The 22,245-nt window shown below is 45.2% G+C and overlaps 1 protein-coding gene across 3 annotated transcripts in view; it reads left to right on the top strand.

The window, feature by feature from the left end:
- The window catches only part of RUNX1 (RUNX family transcription factor 1), a 238,748-nt gene that overhangs the window by 206,863 nt on the left and 9,640 nt on the right, over positions 1-22,245 (top strand). For all 3 annotated transcript variants that reach the window (XM_045540611.1, XM_045540612.1, XM_045540610.1), the window contains one exon: positions 20,665-20,826. In XM_045540611.1, coding sequence (XP_045396567.1) covers positions 20,665-20,826 — 162 coding nt within the window. The remainder of the gene's footprint in view (positions 1-20,664; positions 20,827-22,245) is intronic.

Raw genomic sequence — 22,245 nt, 5'->3', positions numbered from 1 at the left:
ATGACTTTAAAATTGAATTTGTGCAAAATTACGGATGGCCAATTCAGGTGGAAGGGAAGGGAAATCTTGTTACTCCTATTCCAGAATCTCTTCCCGATTTCCTCATTTGATTCTTTCACGCCTTGGGGTGGGGGAGGGGAATGCATTAGTGGGTCTATAAGGAATTTCTCTTATTTTCAAACTTTCTCCCTGGTCATTCCCGGCTCCCTTAGAGGAAGACAAAGCAGCCTGGAGATGTTAAGACAGAAGCCAGTGCCTATGTCCATCCCTCCCCCCAGCCAGGACAGAGCTCTTCTTCCCACTGCATCATCAGAAGGGACTCAGCATGCAAGGAAAGCAGAATGTGGGTCTGTGATACTAACGCTAAGATCCATATGCAGGATAATGGATATGGGCTTTGGAGTTCAAATCCCAGCCTGGCCACTTTCTAGTTAGGCGACTTAGGGAATCATTAAGTCCCCTGTGCCACTGTTCCCCGCCTGTAAAATGAGCATGATAACAATAATACCTGACTTACTGGAGTTGTGATAATTGAAGGGGTTAACGTGCATGAAACCATGCTCAGTGCACAGTAAGCATTGTGTATATTTATTATTACCTCACAAAGTCATTGAAAGGATTGAGATATTTTTATCAAATATTCAGCATGGAGCCTGGTACGCTTTAAATACTTAATAACTGTTGAGTGTTATTATTTTCACTGTTATTGCTGTTAATATGCTCTTACTGGTGGTGGTGGTGTATCACCACGGTGTTGCACATCAGTCCTCTCCTTTGAGCCACACAGCTACTTTGCGACAATTAGCTTTACTGGCTCCTTATTTATTCCTCAGGAGTGATTACAGCCTGGGGTGGATAAGGGTAGTGGTGGTTTCAGTGGTGGTTTTGATTCAAGTTGTTTCCATGGGTAAACTCAAACGGGGGAACCCGTCACCACTGCTCCACGAGACCAAATGGTAAACTGCTACAGCTGAAAGGGACCTTAAGCTTCTTCGCTCAAAGCCCTGTATTTGACTCATGAAACAGCCAGGCCAGAGAGTTTCCGTGATCTGCACAGTAGAGGCACACCTGAAATCCGAGTCTTGGGGCTCCTGGCCCAGGTCCCATCCGATTAGAGAGGCAGCCACAGAGCAAAGTCTACGTCGTTGGTGTGGATCGTTCATTTGACACTTAACCATGCTCTGCCTTACATTGCCTCTCTAGAAATTCACTGTCTCCTCAGTGACGTGACAGCCCCACAGTTGGATTCTGTATCACATGCTTCTTTTGTGTCTCCATTTTTTTAAATGTTGAATTTCATGCTAAGGAGAAGGGATTTTTAAAGCAAGCAAAGACAGTATCCTTCTTAAAACCATCCTCCATCCTCCTCTGTCCCACCAAGCACCCCCAGCCCTGCTCCCTGCGGGGAAACAAACAGCTGCAGCGAGGTTGACAGGTCACTTCCTGACCACAGGGCCCATGTGGGCAGCAGTCGGGGATGAACCCTGACCCGGCCCATTACTTGCATGAATTGGACACATTCAGCAAATGTGAACAGTCAGCCTCTTTGGCATTTTTAATGAAGCAGCTACAAAAGGATTTCTCTGAACCAAGTTTCACCTTCCTGTGTGATTTTAAGTAAATACCTCCCAGTGCTGACCCCGCCCACAAGCCCAGCCTTTAAGCCTGCTTGGGGCTGTGGCTTGGGCTGTTGGGCCAGAGGTAGGACAGCAAACAGGTGTGTGAGTGTGGCAGGGCAGAGTTCGGGAGCCACAACTGTCGGAACTTGAGGTGGCTTTGCCGGGCCAAGACTGGGAAGAGTCAGAGGCTGGTGTGGAGTGACAGTCCCCTCCTCCCAGTTCAGGACACAACTGCCAACATCATGCCATTCACTCCATAAAGAGTGCATGGCAATGACATTGATGAGCTAGGACCAGATAAAGGTGTCCCTGTGACAGCTACATCTTTGTCCATGAATTCAGAGTCAGGGTCATGAATGGCAGCGCCAAAAGCTGCCCTGGAATGTCACAGGAATTTGCAGAGATCAGATGTCCTTCTCTCAGGGGCACCAGAGAGGAGGCTCCTGCATTGACGGGTGGCTTCTGGGCTCCCTTCCTTCAGTAAGACGCGGTGACTCCGTAATCCTCTCCCCTACGAGGACTGTACTGAGTTGCTTGGGAGACACGGGGACTGGAGCACTGCACCACCTAGGTAGGCCGTCATCGCCACCTCCCGTAGCGCGTGGTTCTCAATATGTCATGACTGCGCTCTGGGGGGTTCTGCGCTTGCCTTAGCAGTCTGAGAACCACGCGTTTCCAAAGAACGATAAGAGGAGGAAACCATGGAAAGGAATCCTGTGAAACAGCCTTTTCTTGCTCAGAGAAATGGATCCACTTGGAAACAGCATTTGGTGGTGTAGCGAACTTTCTCCCTGTTTTGGGCAGTTCTTACGGTGACTCTGAACTTCTGACCATTAGAGATGGGTGAGTTATAGAAAGTTAGACCAGAATGAGGTGGCCAGCCACCTCCTGAGATAGGTGAGTAGCTATAAGCCCAGAAAGGCTAAGTGACACAGACACGGCCCGAATTCAAGCGCTCAGCGTCCCTCTGCCCACCCTCCCCAGCATGAACATGTTCCTAGTATTTGCATGGAGCGATGTGAGCCGTCCCGAGCAGTCACTTCAAAACAGCACTTAGGCAAAAGAGGGGCTGTTGGGACAAGATAGGGCAAACACTGGTGTGCCTCTGCGGCTGCCCCACCCAGTTTCTCATCTCTATATTACAAAAAAAAGGTTTCAAATAACCCAAACAGGCAGGGTCTGATCTGCAGACAGTCTGCAGGCATCTGCCCAAGAAGCTGCCGGTCGGCTGGTCCATCCTCCCCTGATTTATGTTGTGTGTGTTAAGCCTTAAATTGTTGAGTCTCTGGCTGGCTGCAGTGGTATTACTGGAGGGCTGGTGCATGTTTTCAGCTCACAGAGCTGGCTCTGGTACTGGAGGTGTTGGCCCCAAATCAAGTCCAATCTCACACCTGTCTGAGACAATGAGGGCCTTGTTAGACACATCTCCAGCCGAGTAGGCTCAGGCTGCTTATTTTTCACATTCAGAACCGGGAGGAGGGGGGTCTGGGAGAAGCCAAGGGGAGTCTTGGGAAATGCTGGGATCGGCTGCCCTTTCCTCTTCCTTCTCCCTCCTCCCTGCCCACCCCTCATTTTACAAACTTTTCCTTATTTTTGGAAATCACAAAACAAACAGTATCAACAGTGGCCCTCTTATGAAAGAGAATTTCCTACTGCAAAACAAGGAGCTCGTGGCCTGTTGTAGAATAAATTCCCAGTCATCACGGGGCCAGAGCGATCCGTGCAGAAGTCGGGGAAACAGGCAGGGGTACAGCCTCACCCCACCCCGGCGCTGAAACTTGAGACCTTTGCGCACTGCCAGGGTCTGTCCCTGAGAGGTTTTCTCTTGTTTTTCCCTCTACTGCTGACATTTCAGTGACTGCAGCAGAAAGCAGAGCGGAACTTTTCCCCCAGTGCTGTATTATTCACTGATGAAACTGCACACTTCTGTCCCCGTTCAGCAGGCTTGTCCCTTGTGAGCAACAGAGAGAACAGAGCTGGCCACCAGACCTCTCTCTGTAGGCCCCTTGCAAATCCAGCTCTCGAGCCCCTGACCCGAGGCAGCCACTGGGAGAAGCTCTTCTGGGCCCAGGCTGGCACCTCTCAAGGTTGGTGGTTCTGAGGGATCATTATTCAGTCAAAGCCCCCCCAAACCCTGAAATGACTTAGGACCATTAGGACTATTATAGGACATCATGTGGATGCCCATGGGATAAGAGTCCAGAAAAGTTTCCCAGAGTTATAAAAACCACCCTTTACTGCAAGGCCCCACAGAAGGGAGCCCATGTCAGAGAGCCATGTGTAGCTGCCCCGTCTTTGGGGGCTTGGGGGATACATTCCCAGCTCCCTTCGCAGAAAGGCAGGCTCTTACCTGAGCTACGAGGCAGGTGCCAGCGGTCACTCCATTCTGCCTGTTGTCAAACTAGAAACGGGCAGCCCCCTCCTTCTCACCCATAAACAACTGATTTAAGCACTATGCCCCATTGCTGACTCATAACTTCAGCCTCAGAGACGCAATAGGGAAAATGCATACGCTGTTTATTTCATTTGAGACCGAGGACCTATCAGAGTTGAAGTTGGGCCAGTCTGTTTCTCATAGCGTGCGTCAGTTTCACTCGGCCACCCTTGTATCTCTGCATGTCTGTCAGTTGGTCCATGCCGCTGGCCTATCGAGAAAGCCCCTTCCCGTCACCCCTCTGCCTCCCCGATCCTGCCATTCTTCCAGGCACCTCACTGGACATCTCCTTCAGGACATCTTTGTCCCAACCGAGGCCCAGACTGACTCACCCTCTTGACTCCTGGACCGATCGGCTAGTGGCTGTCCCTTTGGCATCTCCCTGAGCACTGCCCTCTGTCATTACCCACATGCTGCATGTTTGGGTGCTGCTTTGCCAGCTGTCATGGGTGAGAGTCCCTCTGAGCCGCAAGAGAATCCAAACTTAACCACCGACTGATGAGACCCGTCCAGGCGGGCAACACTGAACGTGCCCCGAGGCCCCCGCACTCTCCTCCCCAGGGCACATCAGGGTTCTGAGCTCAGCAAGTCGGAAGGAGTTCCAGGTGGGCAGGAACCATCTCTCCTCCTTCTCCAGACCCCACGACCCCAGCCTATTTCTCCAGAGGAAGGGGTGAGCATGAGTCGTTGAGGATTTTCCCTGCTGTCAGGAGAGCAGGTCAAAACTGTTTCTTTGTAGTTTTAAATCCAGTTTCAAAATTTCCTGCCCTAAACGATTTCCTTCCTTCCAAAGCACCAACTCTCAGTTAGGGCCCTTTGGATTCTTACTTTCTTCATTCTTCCTTTCTCCACCTGCCACATCCCAGCTGGTACCACCCACCCCTCCCTGGGCTCTTTCCCCTGGGGGTTGTGACAAGAAGGAACATGGGAATTCTCCAAGCTCCTCCACTTTCTGTCCCCCACCACTTTCTGCAGCCTTCTGTTAGCTAAAGCCAGTGGGCTCCCTTCTCTTGTGTTCCCTCCCCCGGGCCAAACTCTGTCTCCCCTGTTTCCTTCTCTCTTCCTTCCGGCTCAGCCTTCCCTGAGGCAGTCTTCCAAATACCTGAACTTGGTTTGCACATTGAATTAGAGATCTCGACCCCAAAGTAAGAACATATTATTTACCCTCTATTGCCTTGGAATCCCACCCCGACCTCACTGCGAGCTCCTTCCCCGATGTCCAGGCTCCTGTGTTGCTACTTTCTCTAAAAGCACTCCTGGATTTTTCCAGCACTTTCCAAACCCATTCTCCCAAATTCACTCTTTATCCTGCTTTGTCCCCTGCCTTCCCACCCCTCATCACAGCCTCTTTCCCAAACCAACCCTCTGCCTGGCTGGGGGGCTACAGGACCCCCACCCCGAGCCCTGAAGCATTTCACAGCCCCCTGCCTTGCTGGCTTCACTCTCTGCCACCTTCACACCAACTAAGAAAGCCAAGGAACCTTCCCCACCTTCCCCCCACCATGCTCCTTTGCAGGACCACATTTTAGTTTTCTGCTGGGTGGATGCAGAATCATTCCAGCCCATCTATGTCCCCCACTGCCCCCTGTCTGAAAAGAATAACAACATGGACCAGCAGAGGGAAGACTGTCGTCACTCTCCTTGTCTCTTTCTCCTGTACCTCAGAAACCTCTTTTGTTGCAGTCAAGGGGAAAGTACTTTGGAGGTGCTGTTCAGACTGGTTTGCTTTTTTTTTCCCCCAAAGAAGACGGGAAGTTCCTGTTTTTTGGAAAGGTTGTTCATTTCCAAAGACGTTTCAGAGCCAATCAGCTATAGGATGATTTCTGGCTGCATTTTTTTTGGGGTGGTACACAATGCAAAAAAAACACAAATCAATGAGAGAGATAGTCAGTGAACACAAAGGGAGATGTTATAATAGGCTTTTGTTAGTACTTGCATTTTCTTGTTGAAAAACAGAGCAAAGACCCTGAGGTGCTGAGGTGCGGACAGAAGCCTGATGTTATCAGGGCCCAGAAATCCTGCCCGGAGTCCAGTGGCAGGCAGGATCCAGAGCTCGAAAGACAGAGGCAACTGGCCCTGCTCAGTACAAACGGTGCTTTTAGTCTTTCATAAACAGCCTGTGCCCCAGGGCTCAAATCCTTCAAAAATTTGCCTAGGTAATTGCGTCTCATTGCTGTCTGGCGTAGGCTCATCGCTCTAATCTGGAGGTTCAGACAGCCAGGCCAAAGCGTATGAGACCGGAGAAGAGCAAGCCTGTGAATTTAATCCACTTGAAAGACAGACTAATACGAGTGCAGCTAACTCATTATTTTAAGTGACGTGAGCAGAAAAGAGGACGGGACTTTCTATAATAGCGTTTAAAATCAGCACATTGCAGCCACTTGGCAGTTTAAGGCCATTAGAAGAAAAGGCGCAAGCAGGGAGACCGCGTGGTCCCTGTAGCTGTCCCCTTGTCCCTGGAAGCCTCCTCCCCACAGCCACCCCCACAGCACAGAGCCGGAAAGGAATGGTAACCACCCTCCCCAAGTTTGACTCCGGGTTATTCATGAATTCCCAGCAACAGATCCCAGCTTTTATCTGAGACCTGAGGCTGTTTTGACTTAGTTTCAGGGTGGGAAGGAGACACACACGGAGTTAGCCCCACAAAGCTCAGAACCTGAGAGTTGTAAGCAGGCAAAGGTCCTCCTCCGCAGCACCCGTGTGGGCAATGTGTTTTCCAATTTCTTCTACCTTTTTCTGAGGTTTAGATCGGTCTTTCTGTTTTGTCAGTATATGGTACTAGATTGAGGGGAAGGGAATAGTTTCTAATCATCACATAGTAAAAACAGTAGTCTACAAAGAGCCAGAGGTCTGGCCCTTCCCTGTCACTGACCAGCCGTGGGAACAGAGGGACTCTCTTTACCCTTCTGCACTTCAGCTGTCCAAGACCGGGCTGGCACGGCTGTCTCTGAGGTTTTTTCTGCTTTATCATTCCATGAGATGTTGGAATGAAACCTTAGAAATGTTGACAGTGATTTGCATCATTATCTAGTTACATGTGACTCATGCCCGGGAAGCTGGGAGAGGCAAGTGCTAGCCTGTCCCTTCCCAGGTGGCAAAGCCTACGGTCAGCTCAGGAGTGATCTTGTTGGTCGTTCACACCTGCAGCTCACCCAGCTCCAGGTCTGGGTGTCAGGCTGTGAGACTGTGAGAAAGCAGTCGTCTTAAACGCTGACATGGAGATGACAGAGTTCTCCCTGGGTACATCATGACTGTAGCCACCCCTGGGTTCCCAGAAGGCGTCCAGAAGGTGCTCACCTCACCCGCTGTCTTTGCACCCCTCGGTTCTATTTGTACTCCACCCAGGGCACAGTGCTGGGTTAAGTTCCTCTGAGTCTGAAGGCACCTCTGGAAGTCACGTCTTGGGGACTGAAACCACTGTGGTGGTGTGTGCTTTCCCTTTCCCCGCGCCGGGTCTCCCTCGACACTTTAGGGCACCCTTGACATTCGGGGCCGGATCAGTATCTGCTGCAGAGGCCATCCCGTGCGCTGTAGGATGTTAAGCAGTATCCCTGGCCTCCCCGACCAGTCGTGACAACCAAAAATGTCTCCAGACATTGCCAGGAGTCCCCTAGAGGAGAGGTCACCCTGTTTGATGACTGCTGGTTTAGACCAATTGGGAAATTCACAAGGATTAAGTCAATATACACAGGATCTCAATGCCTGAAACAAATGTGTGTTACCTGAATGTCTATACTTGGTAGTAAATCAATTTTAACTCTCCTTTATGTCCCTAGCATCCTGTTCTCCATAGGTCATACTTTTTTTGAGCAAGAATTTCATAATTGTCTGCTATCTCACCCTCTAGATTTAATTTTTTTTAATTCTTCTATTTTAGTCCAAGTCAGTGAGAACTTATTGTTTCTATGAGAAAGCCTTCCTTGACCTTGTAAATCAAAGCAGTTCTCTGGAGGGAGGTTTTCCAGTGCTGGGCTCAGTATCATCTTTCTCAGGGTGACCTCATCTATTAAAGTATGAAGGTTGTATTTGAAATGCCATTTACTTTCTCTAAGTCAATAAATGAAGCTGGGGATCTTTAGATCATCAGAGGTCTGCTTATTACCAAGAGTTTGTGTGTGTGTGTGTCATTTTTTTTTAAATCGAGATCTGTGCTGGAGTTTAAAAGAATTCTGGCAGATTTCCATTTTCCTTTCTGAATCAGAGTTTGGGGTGATATTCCTCTGCGAGTGTAGATTGCCCCTAGATGAATCTGACTTTATTAGTTTATGTCCTTTGTTCAGAGCACCAGGGATGAGCTTGTGAAAGCACAAATGGCTCTTATCTTCAAAGGTCTCCTTTATGCTACAAACTCCACCTCACCAACCTGTGTTATTAATCTATTGCAATCCCAATTAGTTCACGTCAAGGTCAGTTCTTTGGGGTGTGCAAAATGACTGCAAACTTGAGTGAACAAATTCCTCCTGTACAGATCTCACATGAAGGTGGGGGAGAAGATTGTAGCAGAGAAACTTAAAAGAAAGAGGGAGGTGTCTGATAGCACAGGAAACATTCACGGTGATTCCCCTTGGCTCAAAGGCCAAAGAAATCCAATTATTCCAAAGAATTCAAAACTTGCATAGGAACATGCCACTCAATGAGGGAACAGTTTAGCCTCTTCCTCACTCTTGCTTGATGGCAAATATTAATATCTAAGTAATTTAGCAGTTTAAAAAAAAATAAAGAGAAGTGTAAGAAAGCTATTTCTTATGGATTTTTTTCTGTAGGGAGAAGCCTTGAGTTTAAGAGGTATGATAAACACTATTCCTTCGGAAAGGAAGGAGTATGAAGGAGTATGAATAATAAGCCAGAGCCGGTGGGTCTGCAGGGCACGATGTTTTAGGAATGAAGGCTGACGCTGCGCTCATGGCGGCCTCTCCTGCTCCCTCTCTGAGGCTACCAACAGAGCAGACAGTACATACGTTAATGGCATGTCTGCAGTTGGGGAGAAAGGCCCCTCCTCATGTGAAAAGAATATACTTCCTCGATCTGTCTTCATTTCCAGCATAGCAGAGGGGGGAATAAAAATATCAATTGGAGTGGCAAGGCCCTGTTACAGGAAAAAGTCACTGTTCTGCACATTCGGAGATTTCCCCCTAGTTTTATAAAGTCCAGAGGTGTTGAAGGTGAAGGGACGGCCAGGAATCACAGCGCCCAGGCCTCTCTCAGGCCGGCCCTGGATTTCCCAGACTGCTCTGAGAGACGGCGGGGGGCGGGGGGGGGGGGCTAGGAGTGTGCAGAAGAGGGCCCAGGGCGTCCCCACTGCACAGTTCCCTGAGGTTCCAGCCTCCCAGCTCTTGCTGCAGGGAATTCTAGGTGCCGAGGCCTGATGTGTGGGAAAGGAAAACCAGAAAGTGAAGAGGGTGCAGGTAGAAAAAGAACAGTTGTGCCGAGATAGTGCGGTAGGAGGGCTGCATGAGAAAAACAGGAGGAGATGGGGAAGCAGGCGTGTATCAAAGGGGGCTGTGCTTCAGCCTGGGGGATTATTCCACTTCCCTTTGTCAGAGTATTCTTCTTCCAGTTGGAAGTGTGGAATGGAAGCTCTTAAAGAACGGTCACCATTCAAGATGAGTCACAACTCACAAGACAGAGAACAGTGAATCCTCGATTTGCAAAAGGCAGCTTTCAGATGCCGTGTCATGACTGGCACTGTGCGAGTCTGCTGTGTGCCACGATGCAGCTGCGTTCTGCAGAGCGGCTGAGGTGCTCCCTCTGAGGGAGGCGGGTGCTCAGCAGTGTATGTTACCCTGCTGGAACCACACACACATCGATCATGAAACCACACTTTGCATTTTGGAACTCTGGCTGCCTAAGGTCTCGTTCCTGGTGGCTCTCGGGGGCTGAGCCTCTCCTTCCTCTGTCACATGGAGCACCGGCCAGCTGAGCAAGCGGTGCTGTCCATACACCCGTATCCTTTTCTGAGAGGGCAGGGGAGAGAAGACTGTTTCCTGCCTCCAAGGTGCCAGGTACTGTGTTGACAATGCCTGGGCTCAGGGTCACATTTCAGCCTCGCAGTAACCTAAAGGGCAGCTGCAATAACCTCTGCTCACATGGGGGGAAACTGAGTCCCCAAGGGGTTAAGTCACTTACCTCAGCACACAGTGTGTGAGAGGCCAAACCAAGATCTCTGTCCTAATCTCTCAGACTCCAAAACCATGCCCTTACTGTATGCTTGCTCGAGCCGAGCCTTTTTGGCTCCTTGGGGGACAGCTACGGGGTGAGCCTCTCAAATCCTGGAAATGTTTGGGGCCAGCACGAACCAAATCATCTTTATGTTAAGTATCTTTTACATCCTCTTTCCATACTCTCTACATTGTCTTGTCTTGCATTCTCTTTTTTCCCTTATTCACGTGAGTTTTTCTGCTCCTTTTATTATTAATAGAATGCCATGCTTTAGAGTTGGCTGCCTAAAACTAGACTTTCTGGCATAAAATTCAATAAGGATGCATTAGGGCCTGGGGCACATGAGAGAAGACGACAGAGGAGACTGCTTTATGGGCTTCAATCCATTCTACAGTTTTTCAAACAGTTCTAACATTTTACAAAATCACAAAAATGCCGATGTGAAAACTAGGGTTGCAGCTAGGAGAACACACACAGAGAGCTGTGGTTGGGCTGGTGGGGAGGTGCCCACCGAGGGCTGGGGGCTGCAGAGGTGGGGGGATAGCACCCAGAGAGGCCCAGGCTGCAAAATGATATGACAGATACCTGTTGTGGACCAGACCTTGTTCTGAGCTGGACTCCAGGATCCTATTCTCCAATACTGACAACTCGTGGGGAAGGGGGTTCGTCATTTCAAAGCTACTGCAGTCCCAAAGATAACGTCACTCCTTTTTTTTCTTGCCTGCTGCCACCCCGATGCATTACAAGGACCCTGGCAGAGTCTCAGCCACGTTAGTTAACACAATCTGCCCAAGGGACAGCTCTTTCTGTATCTCTTTAGCCGGAGAGGTCACTGGTGCCTCTGGTAAGCCCCACAGGCCCGTCGTCAGCACACGGTGGAGGCGGCTGGCCCGGACTACAGGTTGGCTCTGCTGCTCTCCTGCCCTAGGCCAGCTAAGCAAAGACTGTCCATGGGATGTTTTTGAGAAAATTCTGTTTCTTTAGCGATGTGCAGTCCTGGGAGATGCTGTGCCTCTCCTGCTGGGAGCCTCCCACTTGAGGTGTCAGTAATTTGTCATATTGTAGTCAGAGCCCTCATTCTCCACTGAGGGTCCGGTCCCACAATGGAGGCGGCCTCAGATGTCCCAGCCCTCCACACAGTATTTCCGGCTCATCTTTTTCAAGGAACTAATAGACAGGGCAAAAGTGCTGGAGAAGGAGTGGATGGGAACAGGAAGCCATCTTTACCCTCCAGGTGCAGAAAGTGGGACACACAGAAAATCCTTATGGCAAAGGTGTCTGCAGTGGATGTTTATTTAACAAAGTACAGAAAAATAATCTGTCTGCAAGGGAGAACGCAGCAGAGACCAGAAGGTGCCTTCTGTGCCCTCAGAACTGTGGTCCCTCCAGCCCACGTGCACCAAAGGCCACTCTCCCTGCACCACAGGGACACACGGCCAACAGAGAAAGAGACAGGCTATCAAATGCCCATCTTTTCTAGGAGCTAGTGACTTATCCCTGAACCCGGCCTCAGAGAGAACTCTGCCTAAATACGGAGAGTTTTTCCAGACGTGTCTCAGACTGATCTGGCCGAGGGGAGCGGCCTGGTGGTGAGGGTTGCACTGTTTCCCCTGGGAACTGTCTGGCAGCTCTAATGAGGAATAGCACTTTGCATTTATAGGGAGCCTTTCATCTGTGGATCTCAAAGCTGCTCCACAAACATTAATTAACTCTCACACCTGTGAGGCAGGTGAGTCTGGTTACCCCCATTTTTAGAGATGAGGAAGCAGAGGTTTGAGAGGAAAAGGACTCTGGGGTGAGCCACCAGGGCTGGGGGTGGCCCTGATGTTAAGAACCAGTGTTTGGATTCACAGGGCCCTGACCACAAAGCCACAAAGCCTGCCCTGCGGGTGAGGAATACGAGTCCCAGAAGCACTGGGACCATCCGCGGCCACACAGCTGCCTTCTTCCCTCCCGTAGGCAGACGGCCACCTCTCAGGCCGGCAGGTCCGCAGCAAAGACCAGCTCCCTCAAAACCCTGGAGGCCTTTAAAACACAGCAAACCCAGGCAGGCCTCTGTCCCGGCTTGGTCTGAATGCTTCTCTTCAAAGTAATTGCTGGAACAATGAATGCATCAGAGCTGCACATGACTAACCAAGATGTCTGCAGCCAGCCGGAGACAAACGGTTGGCAAATCCCGGAGCTCTTTCACAATCTCCCTTTTTTTCCGGACCCAGGGCTGGTGCTGACTGACTCGCAGCATTTCAATGATACAGCAGCAAAGTGCTAACCCAGTGTCTGCTACCTGGGGCTACTCCTAGGTGACTGCTATCCTTATGTGTGCTGGGTTGCAGTTTTAACTCCCTGCTAGAGAGGCCAGAGGAAAACATTGCTTCTCAAAGACAGCACAACTTTCAAGAAAATGTCCCCCACGGCCCACTCCAGGGGCTGTGAAAGCTGACATCATATAACTCTGAAGGTAGCTGGAAAGCATCTGGGGCACCCCTTTTATTTGTAGATGAGTCCAGATCTTTCTTCCCAGGGGTTCCAGACAGGGAGATGTAAACCACCACTGGGGCTCGCCCTGACACATCACCTTGGAAACTGACTCACATCTCTGAGTCCTGAGTCACATCCTGTTGTGTGTTTTGAGGCATCCAAGAGGGCATCACACCAGCTACCCATGACTGAGGTGAACTTGGAGGGAACCCTGGGAACTTCCCTGCCTTCTTCCAAGCTGAAAGAGGGAAAAAAAATCATCTACGGAAAAAACCATGGCTGCCCCTAGGGTTTCTATGTTCACCGAGCAGGTTTGGCTTTTTCAAAAATAGATGATAAAGCTTCGTGGCATGTGTGACTGTCTATTATTTATGTTAAAATGGTTCTGACAGGTGAATGAAAGACATGGTCTTTTAAAGGTATCAGCCAAACACCCAAGGAAAGGAAGGGCTTTCTAACTGTGACAACCAAGCACCAGAGCCCTCAACCCTATCCAGGCCCAGGCTGAGGGACGGCGGCACAGCGCAAGCGGTGCTGTTGGTAACCAGGTCTTGAGGGTGGGTGTTAAAATGACCACAGAGGGGGGTGGTCAGAGTTAAGACCACGAAGTGTCTCTACCCATCTTCTCCTGTGGCCTGAGAGGGACATGAGGACAAAGGAAGATGTTTCAGACTTTCAAAGAATAAGTTTTTGGTTTCATTGATTTTTCTCTATTACTTTCCTGTATTGAATTTCATTGACTCCCACTAATTTTTATTATTTATTTTCATCTGCTTGCTTTAGGTCTATATTGCTTTTTTCTCTAGTTTCCTAAGGTAAAAGCTTGGATTGTGAATTCTGGATCTTTCTTTTCTAATATATGCATTCAATGCTATAAATGTCCCTCTAAGCACTGCTTTTACTGCACCCCATAAATTGTAGTAAGTTATATTTTCATTTTTGTTTAGTCCAAAATTCTTTCTCTTGAGACTTCTTATTCAACCTACGCATTATATAGAAGTATGCTGTTTAGTCTCCAAATATGGGAGAATTTTCCAGCTATCTTTCTGTTACTGGTTTCTTAGTTTAAATCCATGTGGCCTGAGAAAATACTCTATATGGTTTCTATACTTTTAAGTGTGTTAAGCTATATTTCATGGCCCAGAATGTGGCCTAGCTTGGTGAATGTTCCATGTGAATGTAAGAATGTGTATTCAGCTGTTGTTGGATGGAATATTCTACAGATGTTAGATCATATTGATTGGTAGTGCTGGTCAAGTCAACTATGTCCTTTCTGCTTGCTTGATGTATCAATTATTGAAACAGGGGTATTGAAGTTTCTAACTATCATAGTATATTTGTCTATTTCTCCTTGTAGTTCTAGCAGTTTTCACCTCATGTTTTTTGACACTCTGTTGTTGGGTGGACACATGTTAAGGATTATTTTTTAGAGAACTGACCCCCATTATTATCATATAATTCTCCTCTTTGTCCCTGAAAATGTTCTTTCTTCTGAAGTCAGCTTTATATAAAGCTAATATAGCTACTCTGGCTTTCTTTTGATTAGTGTTAGCATGGTGTATCTCTCTCCATCCCTTTACTTTAAACCTATCTGAGGCTTTAAAGTGGGTCCCTTGTAGGCAACATATAGCTGGGTCTTGTTTTTCATCCAGTCCGATAATCTGTCTTTAAATTGGTGCATTTGGACCATTCATATTTAAATTATTGATATAACTGGATTAGTATCTACCATTTATAACTTTTATATTTGTTGCACCTGGTCCTTTTTTCCCCTCTTTATCTGCCTTCTCTAGGTTTAACTGAACATTTTATATGATTCCATTTTACCTCCTCTGTTAACATACCAATTATACTTTTTTAAAAAGTTTTTAGTGGTTGCCCTAGAGTTTGAAAAATACATAACTAATCTAAGTCCACCATCAAATCATACTATACCATTTCTTCCTTCCTGTCTCTGTCATTATTGTCATTCATTTATCCACATGCCATAATCACCCAACACATTGTTACTATTATCACCATAAATAGACAGTTATCTTTCACATCAGTTCAGAATAAGATAGGCATGGTGGTTCAAGTCTATAATCCCAGCTACTCGAGTTGCTGAGGTAGGAGGATCACTTGAACCCAGGAGTTCAAGGCTGCAGTGAGGTATGATCGCACCCCTACACTCCAGCCAGGGTGACAGACTGAAATCCTGTCTCTAAAACAAAACAAGAAAAAGAATAAGAAAAATAAAATTTTATTTTACCTTAATTTATTCTAATGCTCTTCCTTTATGTACTTCTTTTAACATTTCTTATAGGGCAAGTCTGCTGGCTATGAATTATTTCAGTTTTATTTGTCAAAGAATGTCTTTATTTCTCCTTCACATTTGAAGGATAATTTGCTGGAACTCTAGGTTGGTAGCTTTTTTCTTTCCACACTTTACTCTCTTTTAGTTTGCATGGTTTCTGAAGAGAAATCTGACTTAATTCTTATTTTTGTTCCTACATAGGTAAGATATTGGGTTTTTTCCCCCCCCTAACTTCTTTCAACATTTTTTCTTCTCTTTGGTTTTCTGCAGTTTGAATATGATATGCCTAGCTATAGATTTGGTATTTACCTTGCTTGGTGTTCTCTGAGCTTCCTGGACCTATGGTTTGGTGTCTGTCGTTAATTTTGGAAAATTCTCAGCTGTTAATACTTCAAATATCTCTTCCCCTCTGTTTTCTCTTCTCCTTCTGGCATTCCAATTGCCCATATGTTATACCTGTTTCATAGTTCTTGGGTGTTCTGGTTTTTTCTTTTGTTTTTCTCTTTGCCTTTTAGTTTGGGAAGTTTCTATTGTCATGTCTTCAAGTTCATTGATTCCTTCCTCAGCCATGTCCTGTCTATTGGTGAGCCCAAAAAAAGCATTCCTCATTTCCATAGGGTGCTTTTCATTTTTAGAATTTCTTTCCAAGTCGCAGAGTTTCCATCTCCCTGCTTACATTACCCATCTGTTCTTGAATGTTGTCTTCTTTTTCCACTAGAGCCGTTAACATACTAATCATAGTTAAATTCCTGTCCAGTAATTCCAAAATTTGTGTCACATCTGAGTCTGGTTTAGATGCTTGCTTTATCTCTTCAGACTGTGTTTTTTCTTGCTTTTCTCTTGTAATTTTTTGTTGAGAGCTGGACATCGTATGTTAGGTAATAGGAACTAAAGCAAACAAGCCTTTAGTGTGAGTTATTATGTTCATCTAGCTAGGAGTTTGCTGCAGGTGCTAGAGACTTCAAATTCCTCTAGTGTCCTTGTTTTTGTTTGGGCTTCTCTATAAACTCCTCCTTAAATAGTCTATGCCTTGAAGCTGTTTCAGCTGTAACCCACTATTATTACATTGGATCCCATGAGAATCTGGTGAACTTCCTGAATGAAAAACCCACAAAAGTGCCGCTCCCCACTAAGACTATAGCCCCAAGGAGATTCTTACTCTTACACTAGTCTATACTCAGCCTCCAGCAATTTGACAAAATCACCATTAAGTGTTCCCCTCAGTTTATGAATTCAGCAGCTTCTGCCCCCAGTAAGGAGACCTCACTGTGATTGTCTGTATTTGCCTGCCTCTCAAGATTTGGGGGTGGCACATTGCCCTGTAACTTCAATTGCTTTGTGGACTCAAGAAAAGTCATGGATTATTTCAGTTTCTTCAGCTTTTTGTTGTTGTTGTAAAGAGAAGAGTGATGACTCCCAAGCTCTTTAGATTGTGGAGTTGAAACTGTAAGCAGCAGGACACTTTGACATGAATCATTTAATAGGGTCATTGTTTACTCTGGAGACATTTTAATATTGCTACATCAAAAGATAAAAGCACTCTACTTTCTTATCAAGTGATATATGCCATGTATACATCTGAGCTCACCACTAACCTCAACCTTACCTTACCCTAACTTCCCATTTCAAATGGAGGGGAATGGGGCTCAGGAATGTAGAAAGGGCGCTCTGTTTCACCCATTATTTGATGATCAAAAAGTTGAAAATAACCCATCACAAAATGGCCTCGGTAAAGTGGCTGCACCAAAACATCATTTACCCTGGAAAAAATAGGAAGAAAGGCTCAAATTTAAATTTTCTAATCCTGTGTGTTCTTTAATGGAAATATGAATTGGCTGAGATATTGAATTCTTGCCTTCTCCATCCTCACCCAAATTTCCATTTTCTTTTCCCCTTTACTATTTAATCTCCTGAGCCCAGCTCCTCTCTAGTCTGAAGAGTGTGGCTGTCAAGCCTTTAGCTGTGAATAAAATAATCCCTAAGCCTCATCCTGGAGCAGGTGTGTGTGGTCTTACCAATAAACATCAGATGAGTCTCTTGGCATGGATTTCTTTTCCTTTTTAGTAACATAATCATAAAAATTACTCAGCTTATTGAGCATTTACTATAGCCAGAAATTGTGATACTTGCTTTACATAGAGCTTATATCACTTATTCCTCACTATTACCCTTTGAAGTCAGAAAACTACGGATCAGAGAAAATAAAGGGACTTTAATAATGTTATACACTTTGTTTGTGGTGAAAGCAAGATGCAAACTGAAATCTGTGACTTAAGTTTGGTGCTTTCCCTCGTCTGATCCTCTCAGAGGCAGAACATAAGCATGTAATAAATACCACTAGGGCTCTTGTTTCCACCTTGGGGACAGTTGTTGGCAAGTCCAAATTAGGCAGCTAATCTAGCAGTTAGCCTGGATACAGCCCTAGGTCCCTCAGTAGCTATAACTCCCAGAAGGCAGAAACCTTCCATTCACTAGTGAGTAGGGCTTATACAAATAAATACGTGTATTCACATATTTATTATGTGACCCTAGTAAAGCAAAAACATTTGTTGGAAAAAATGAATGAATGAATAAACAAATAACTTCATGAACCTACGAATGAATAAATCCATGAATGAAGCAACACTCAGTATGATAATTCACGCAACAGGAAGAAGCCTTTCTAAGCATCACACAGTCCTGGGATCTTTACTGACTGTAAGTTCCAATAGGGCAGGGACCATACTGCTGTTATTCATCCCTTTGTTACCAGGGACATAGTACATGCCTGGTACATAGTAAATGTTCCAATAACTTTGTTTTTTTTTTTTGATGCATTGACTTATCAGGGCAATTCCTTCAAGAACAAATGGCCCTATGCTCTGGAGAATGACTGACAGTGGCTGTCTTCCTTAGCCTGTGGTCTTTTCTGGATAACTTCCCTTATCCCTCCCTACTTCCTCTTCCCCGAACATACATATTTATTATTACAAGCACCATTCTTCACCCCATACCCCATACCTGACTCTTCCCTGACTCTGCTTAACATACAAGTAACATACGAGGTAGGCAAAGACATACTGGGTAGGACCTATTTGAATTATTATAGAATCCTGTCCTGTCACCATTGGAACAGATTTAGAGATCATCACCTTTCAGAGATGCAAATAAGAAAGGGTCACCTAGCAGCTCCCCACACAGACAGGCTCAGAGCCAACCTCTCCTGCCCATCAGCCCGCAGGGCGGCCCACAGCACTGCCACTCTATACTTGCCTTCGTGCGTTCATGCTGGCCCCATCAGAGCAAAGATGGTAACTGAATATTAAACCCAAAATGTATCATTACTGGGCCTTTTTTCATTTTGTTTTTTATTAATCCTACACGTAGAAGGAGAAAACATCCCAAAACCCAACAGGAGAGGCTCACCATCACCACCTTCTGGTCCACCGCTGGCTGTGAACCCAAGCACAGATCACTGTAGTCACAGGAATGAAACTGATTAGGGGGTGGGTGGGCTTCCGGATTTTTGGTGCCATCCCCACCCCCCAACCCTCACCCCACGCCAGCACCTGGAGAGCTAAGTTATGGTGTGAAGTAAGAAGATTTGAATCTACAACCCTGTGTTTAAAAAAAAAGACTCACAGAACTTGGACTTTAATCATAAAGATCATTTTACCAAAGCATATTTTTAAAAGGCTGTGAAATATTATGCAACGTTTGCATGGTTTAATTATGAGTTTAGAAAAGCCTAGCACAACTTTTTCCCTACAGTAAAACATGACAGAGCATGAATCATGGCATAATACTTTATGCTTAGTGTGGTTTTAGACATGGGGTTAGGGGTGCTAGCCTGTCTACACAACAAGGCATGAATTACTACACCGCAATTCACACCCCGGAGGGCTTTATGACAATTATAAAACCTTTTTTGTTTGCTTTTTAAATGGTTAAAATATTTGAGTACTACACATTCACTTAGTAAATGTGTGTATCTAGGACATAAACATGTCTTATAGGGACTAAGTATATGATTTTTTTTTTTCACTTGGAGCAAAATACTTGAAGTAGCAAGGGAATACTGAACAGTCTGATATTTCTGTTTCCCTTCATTTATTGAAAACACTGTCAGTTGTAAGATTATTCAGGATCTTCAACTTGAAGTTGAACGTATTTTAACTCTTTTGAGTTTAAAATGGACCAGCTCTCTTACTCGTTGCCATCTCTTTAAATCCTCTAAAATTTGGGATGAAATGAAGACTTTTTTAATACTAGATTTCAAAGATCCCAAGTTAAAATATTTGCCTTGAAACTTTCAGGTTTTTCAAACTTAAGAATTCAGTTATTTTCAAGAAAAAAAAAAAGAAAAAGAAATGGATCAGTACAAGTATGAGTTGGGGAGGCTGTTAGAAGACTGGGGAGGAAGACTGGGGTCTCCAAATGTCTGATTCTGTTGTCCACTGTGGCAATTTCAAAGAGATAAACAGAAAAGGCAAACTTTAACTGCTGGAAATAAAAATCCCGTGAAGAGAGCAGATGGGAATATTTTATAGTGAGTAGGAATGGCTCATTTCTTTATGTCATGGCCTATACACAACTTACACCCGGTATTTTTCTAAAGAAGCCTGCTCTTCCTAGATTGTTACTTCCAGGATCATGAAGCTCTGGCTATGAAGACCCTTGGTAGTTAGGGTAGTTTGCTGTTATTTGTCCACAGAAAAGGTGGGACACAAAGAAAAAAATGAATGTTTAACTCTAAAGAAGTATAAAACTGTCTGGTAGTGGGACAGTATCTAATTCAAATTTGCTCATACATTTTGCCTTAGAAGTGGTTTTCCTCCTTTTTCATCTGCAAACATTATGATGCTTTTGAAAACTAAGACTCCTGTGAATGCTGGAATCAAATGTACAAAATTCATTTTGTCTACAGCTTTTGAAGTCAGATTTTTGTCTTCTCAAGCCGAAGCCTCTTAAAATGGCAATCTATAAAATACTTGCTCAAAAATCTGCCCTTTAGAAGTTGCAAAGTTGAAGTTTTGAAAAGGAGCAGAAGGCCTGGGTTGATAGAGCCGGCTCTACTGCTGGGTTTCTGAACAAGTCGTCAGACCTCATCACCAGCTTCCCAACCAGACCTTCTTTCCTGTCATCCTTGGGGGAGAATTCACCTAAACGGAAATATTTACAAGCCCAAGGAATATTTTTGCCAAAAGTATAAAAAAAAAAATCCCAAAACTCTACATTCTTTCTGCTTACTGAATACAGATAGACAGGTGATCACTTGAGTTTATAAAATGTTTCTGATGATAACTATAATTATTAGTAAAGCTGAAATAGTCTGAGCAGTCGTATTATACTTGGCATCATCAAGTACTATAGTTCAACAATTTGAACATTAACACTTCTACCATGAAAGCATAATCCATGCCTCTCAACATTAGAGTGATTAAATAAAATCTTTGGAAGGAATAGTTATCAGATGAAAATCTTCATGAATCAAACATAAACAATATTTCAGTATCTTTGGGGGAGAAACCATCCAACGAAGTATTTAAAGTTGAGTAGGCTTATTAAACACTGGTCAATAGGCTATCTACATGTATAACATATTTTAACAAAGGTTACTAATTTCTTATTAAAAGACTTTTTTATTTTTTAAATCCCAACCCATTGTACATATAATTTACCTCCCTGATTCTCCGCAGATACAAGGCAGATCCAGCCGTCCCCACCATGGTCCTACGATCAGTCCTACCAGTACCTGGGATCAATTGCCTCTCCTTCCGTGCACCCAGCAACACCCATCTCACCTGGACGTGCCAGTGGCATGACAACCCTCTCTGCAGAACTTTCCAGTCGACTCTCAAGTAAGCCGCTTGAAAACACATTCTTTGCAACTAAGCTGAAGTGGAAGGTTCAGGAGACTAAAAGAGATGCATGAAGGAATTGAAAGAACATTATTAATTTGAATAAAACATGGTTTAAAGACAGGCTACCTATCTCTACTTTAAGTCCCAGGCCCATGCACCGATTTTTTTTTTTTTTTACATTCAGAGGCAGACATTATGGATATGGAGGCAGAAGTGGCTTGGAGAAGTTGATTCCTTGGGCATTTGGGGGTTGCTCACATTTGGCAGGAAAGGCTGGTAGCTGAAGGGTTAATAATATAAAAGCCAAAGTAGTCAGCTTCTAGGACTCATTATTCCAACTGACTTCTGGACTGATATGACCAGTCCATCTGGTGGTGGTGAGTTTTCACAGATCTCGTGAACAGCACACTGGGGTATGTGTGGAATGGGAAGCCAATACAGTTGTCCCTTGGTATCCACAGAGGATTGGTTCCAGGATCCCCCATAGATACCAAAATCCACTAATGCTCAAGTCCCTTATATAAAATGGTATATTTGTGTATCACATCAGCACATCCTCCTGTATACTTTAAATCATCTCTAGATTACTTATAATACCTAATATGGTATAAAATGCTCTGTAAATACTTGTTATACTGTATTGTTTAGGGAATAATGACAAGAAAAAAAGTCTGTACATGTTTAGTACAGATATAACCATCCATTTTTTAAAAAAAATATTATCAATCCACAGTTTCTGAATCCATGGATACAGAGGGCCAACCGTATACCCCAAATTTCCAACTAAGAGCTGTTCATACTGAGGTTAGAGAAACAGTGTCAAAAGCTCAGGTGTCATGGTTAGCATAATTGTTGTTAATATGAGCTCATTAAATATTAGTCATTTAACCTGTGAGCCCTTTGGGCTTGGCACTCACCTTTGCTCATGGGCAGGGAAATCAGAGTTACAGAGAAAAATGCCTTTGTTGAAGGCAGAAGAAGAAACTTACTGTTTGGGGCTTTGAAATTGGAGCTGGCCCAAACTGTGAAAATACTTCAGAGAACTCCAGTATTACATGCCTGCAAACACACATGCATGTGGGGGGTGGGGAAGGGAGATGGGTTTTGCTTTTCAGCTCTTGGGATCAGATTATAGCAGATTAAGGGGCAGTCAAAGGGGCAAAGAAGTCATGTTTGCCATTTTTAAACGTACAATGTTGTTTTTACCAGACAATTGTGATTAATTGAGGTTTCACCAGATGCCTTAGCTGCTTCTTAGAGCTTCACAGAATGCCTTCGCAGAGCTGCTCACTATTGACATTTTGGGCCCAGTAATTCTTCGTTGTGGGAGTCTGTCCTGTGCATTGTAGAATATTTAGCAGCATCCTGGCCTCTAGATGCCAGTAGCACTCTCCCCTTCCTCCCATTGTGACAATC

This window comes from Lemur catta, chromosome 1, assembly GCF_020740605.2.
Source record: "Lemur catta isolate mLemCat1 chromosome 1, mLemCat1.pri, whole genome shotgun sequence".
Lineage (NCBI taxonomy): Eukaryota > Metazoa > Chordata > Mammalia > Primates > Lemuridae > Lemur > Lemur catta.
Note: the sequence above shows the minus strand (reverse complement) of the source record. Positions and strands in the feature narration are given on the sequence as shown.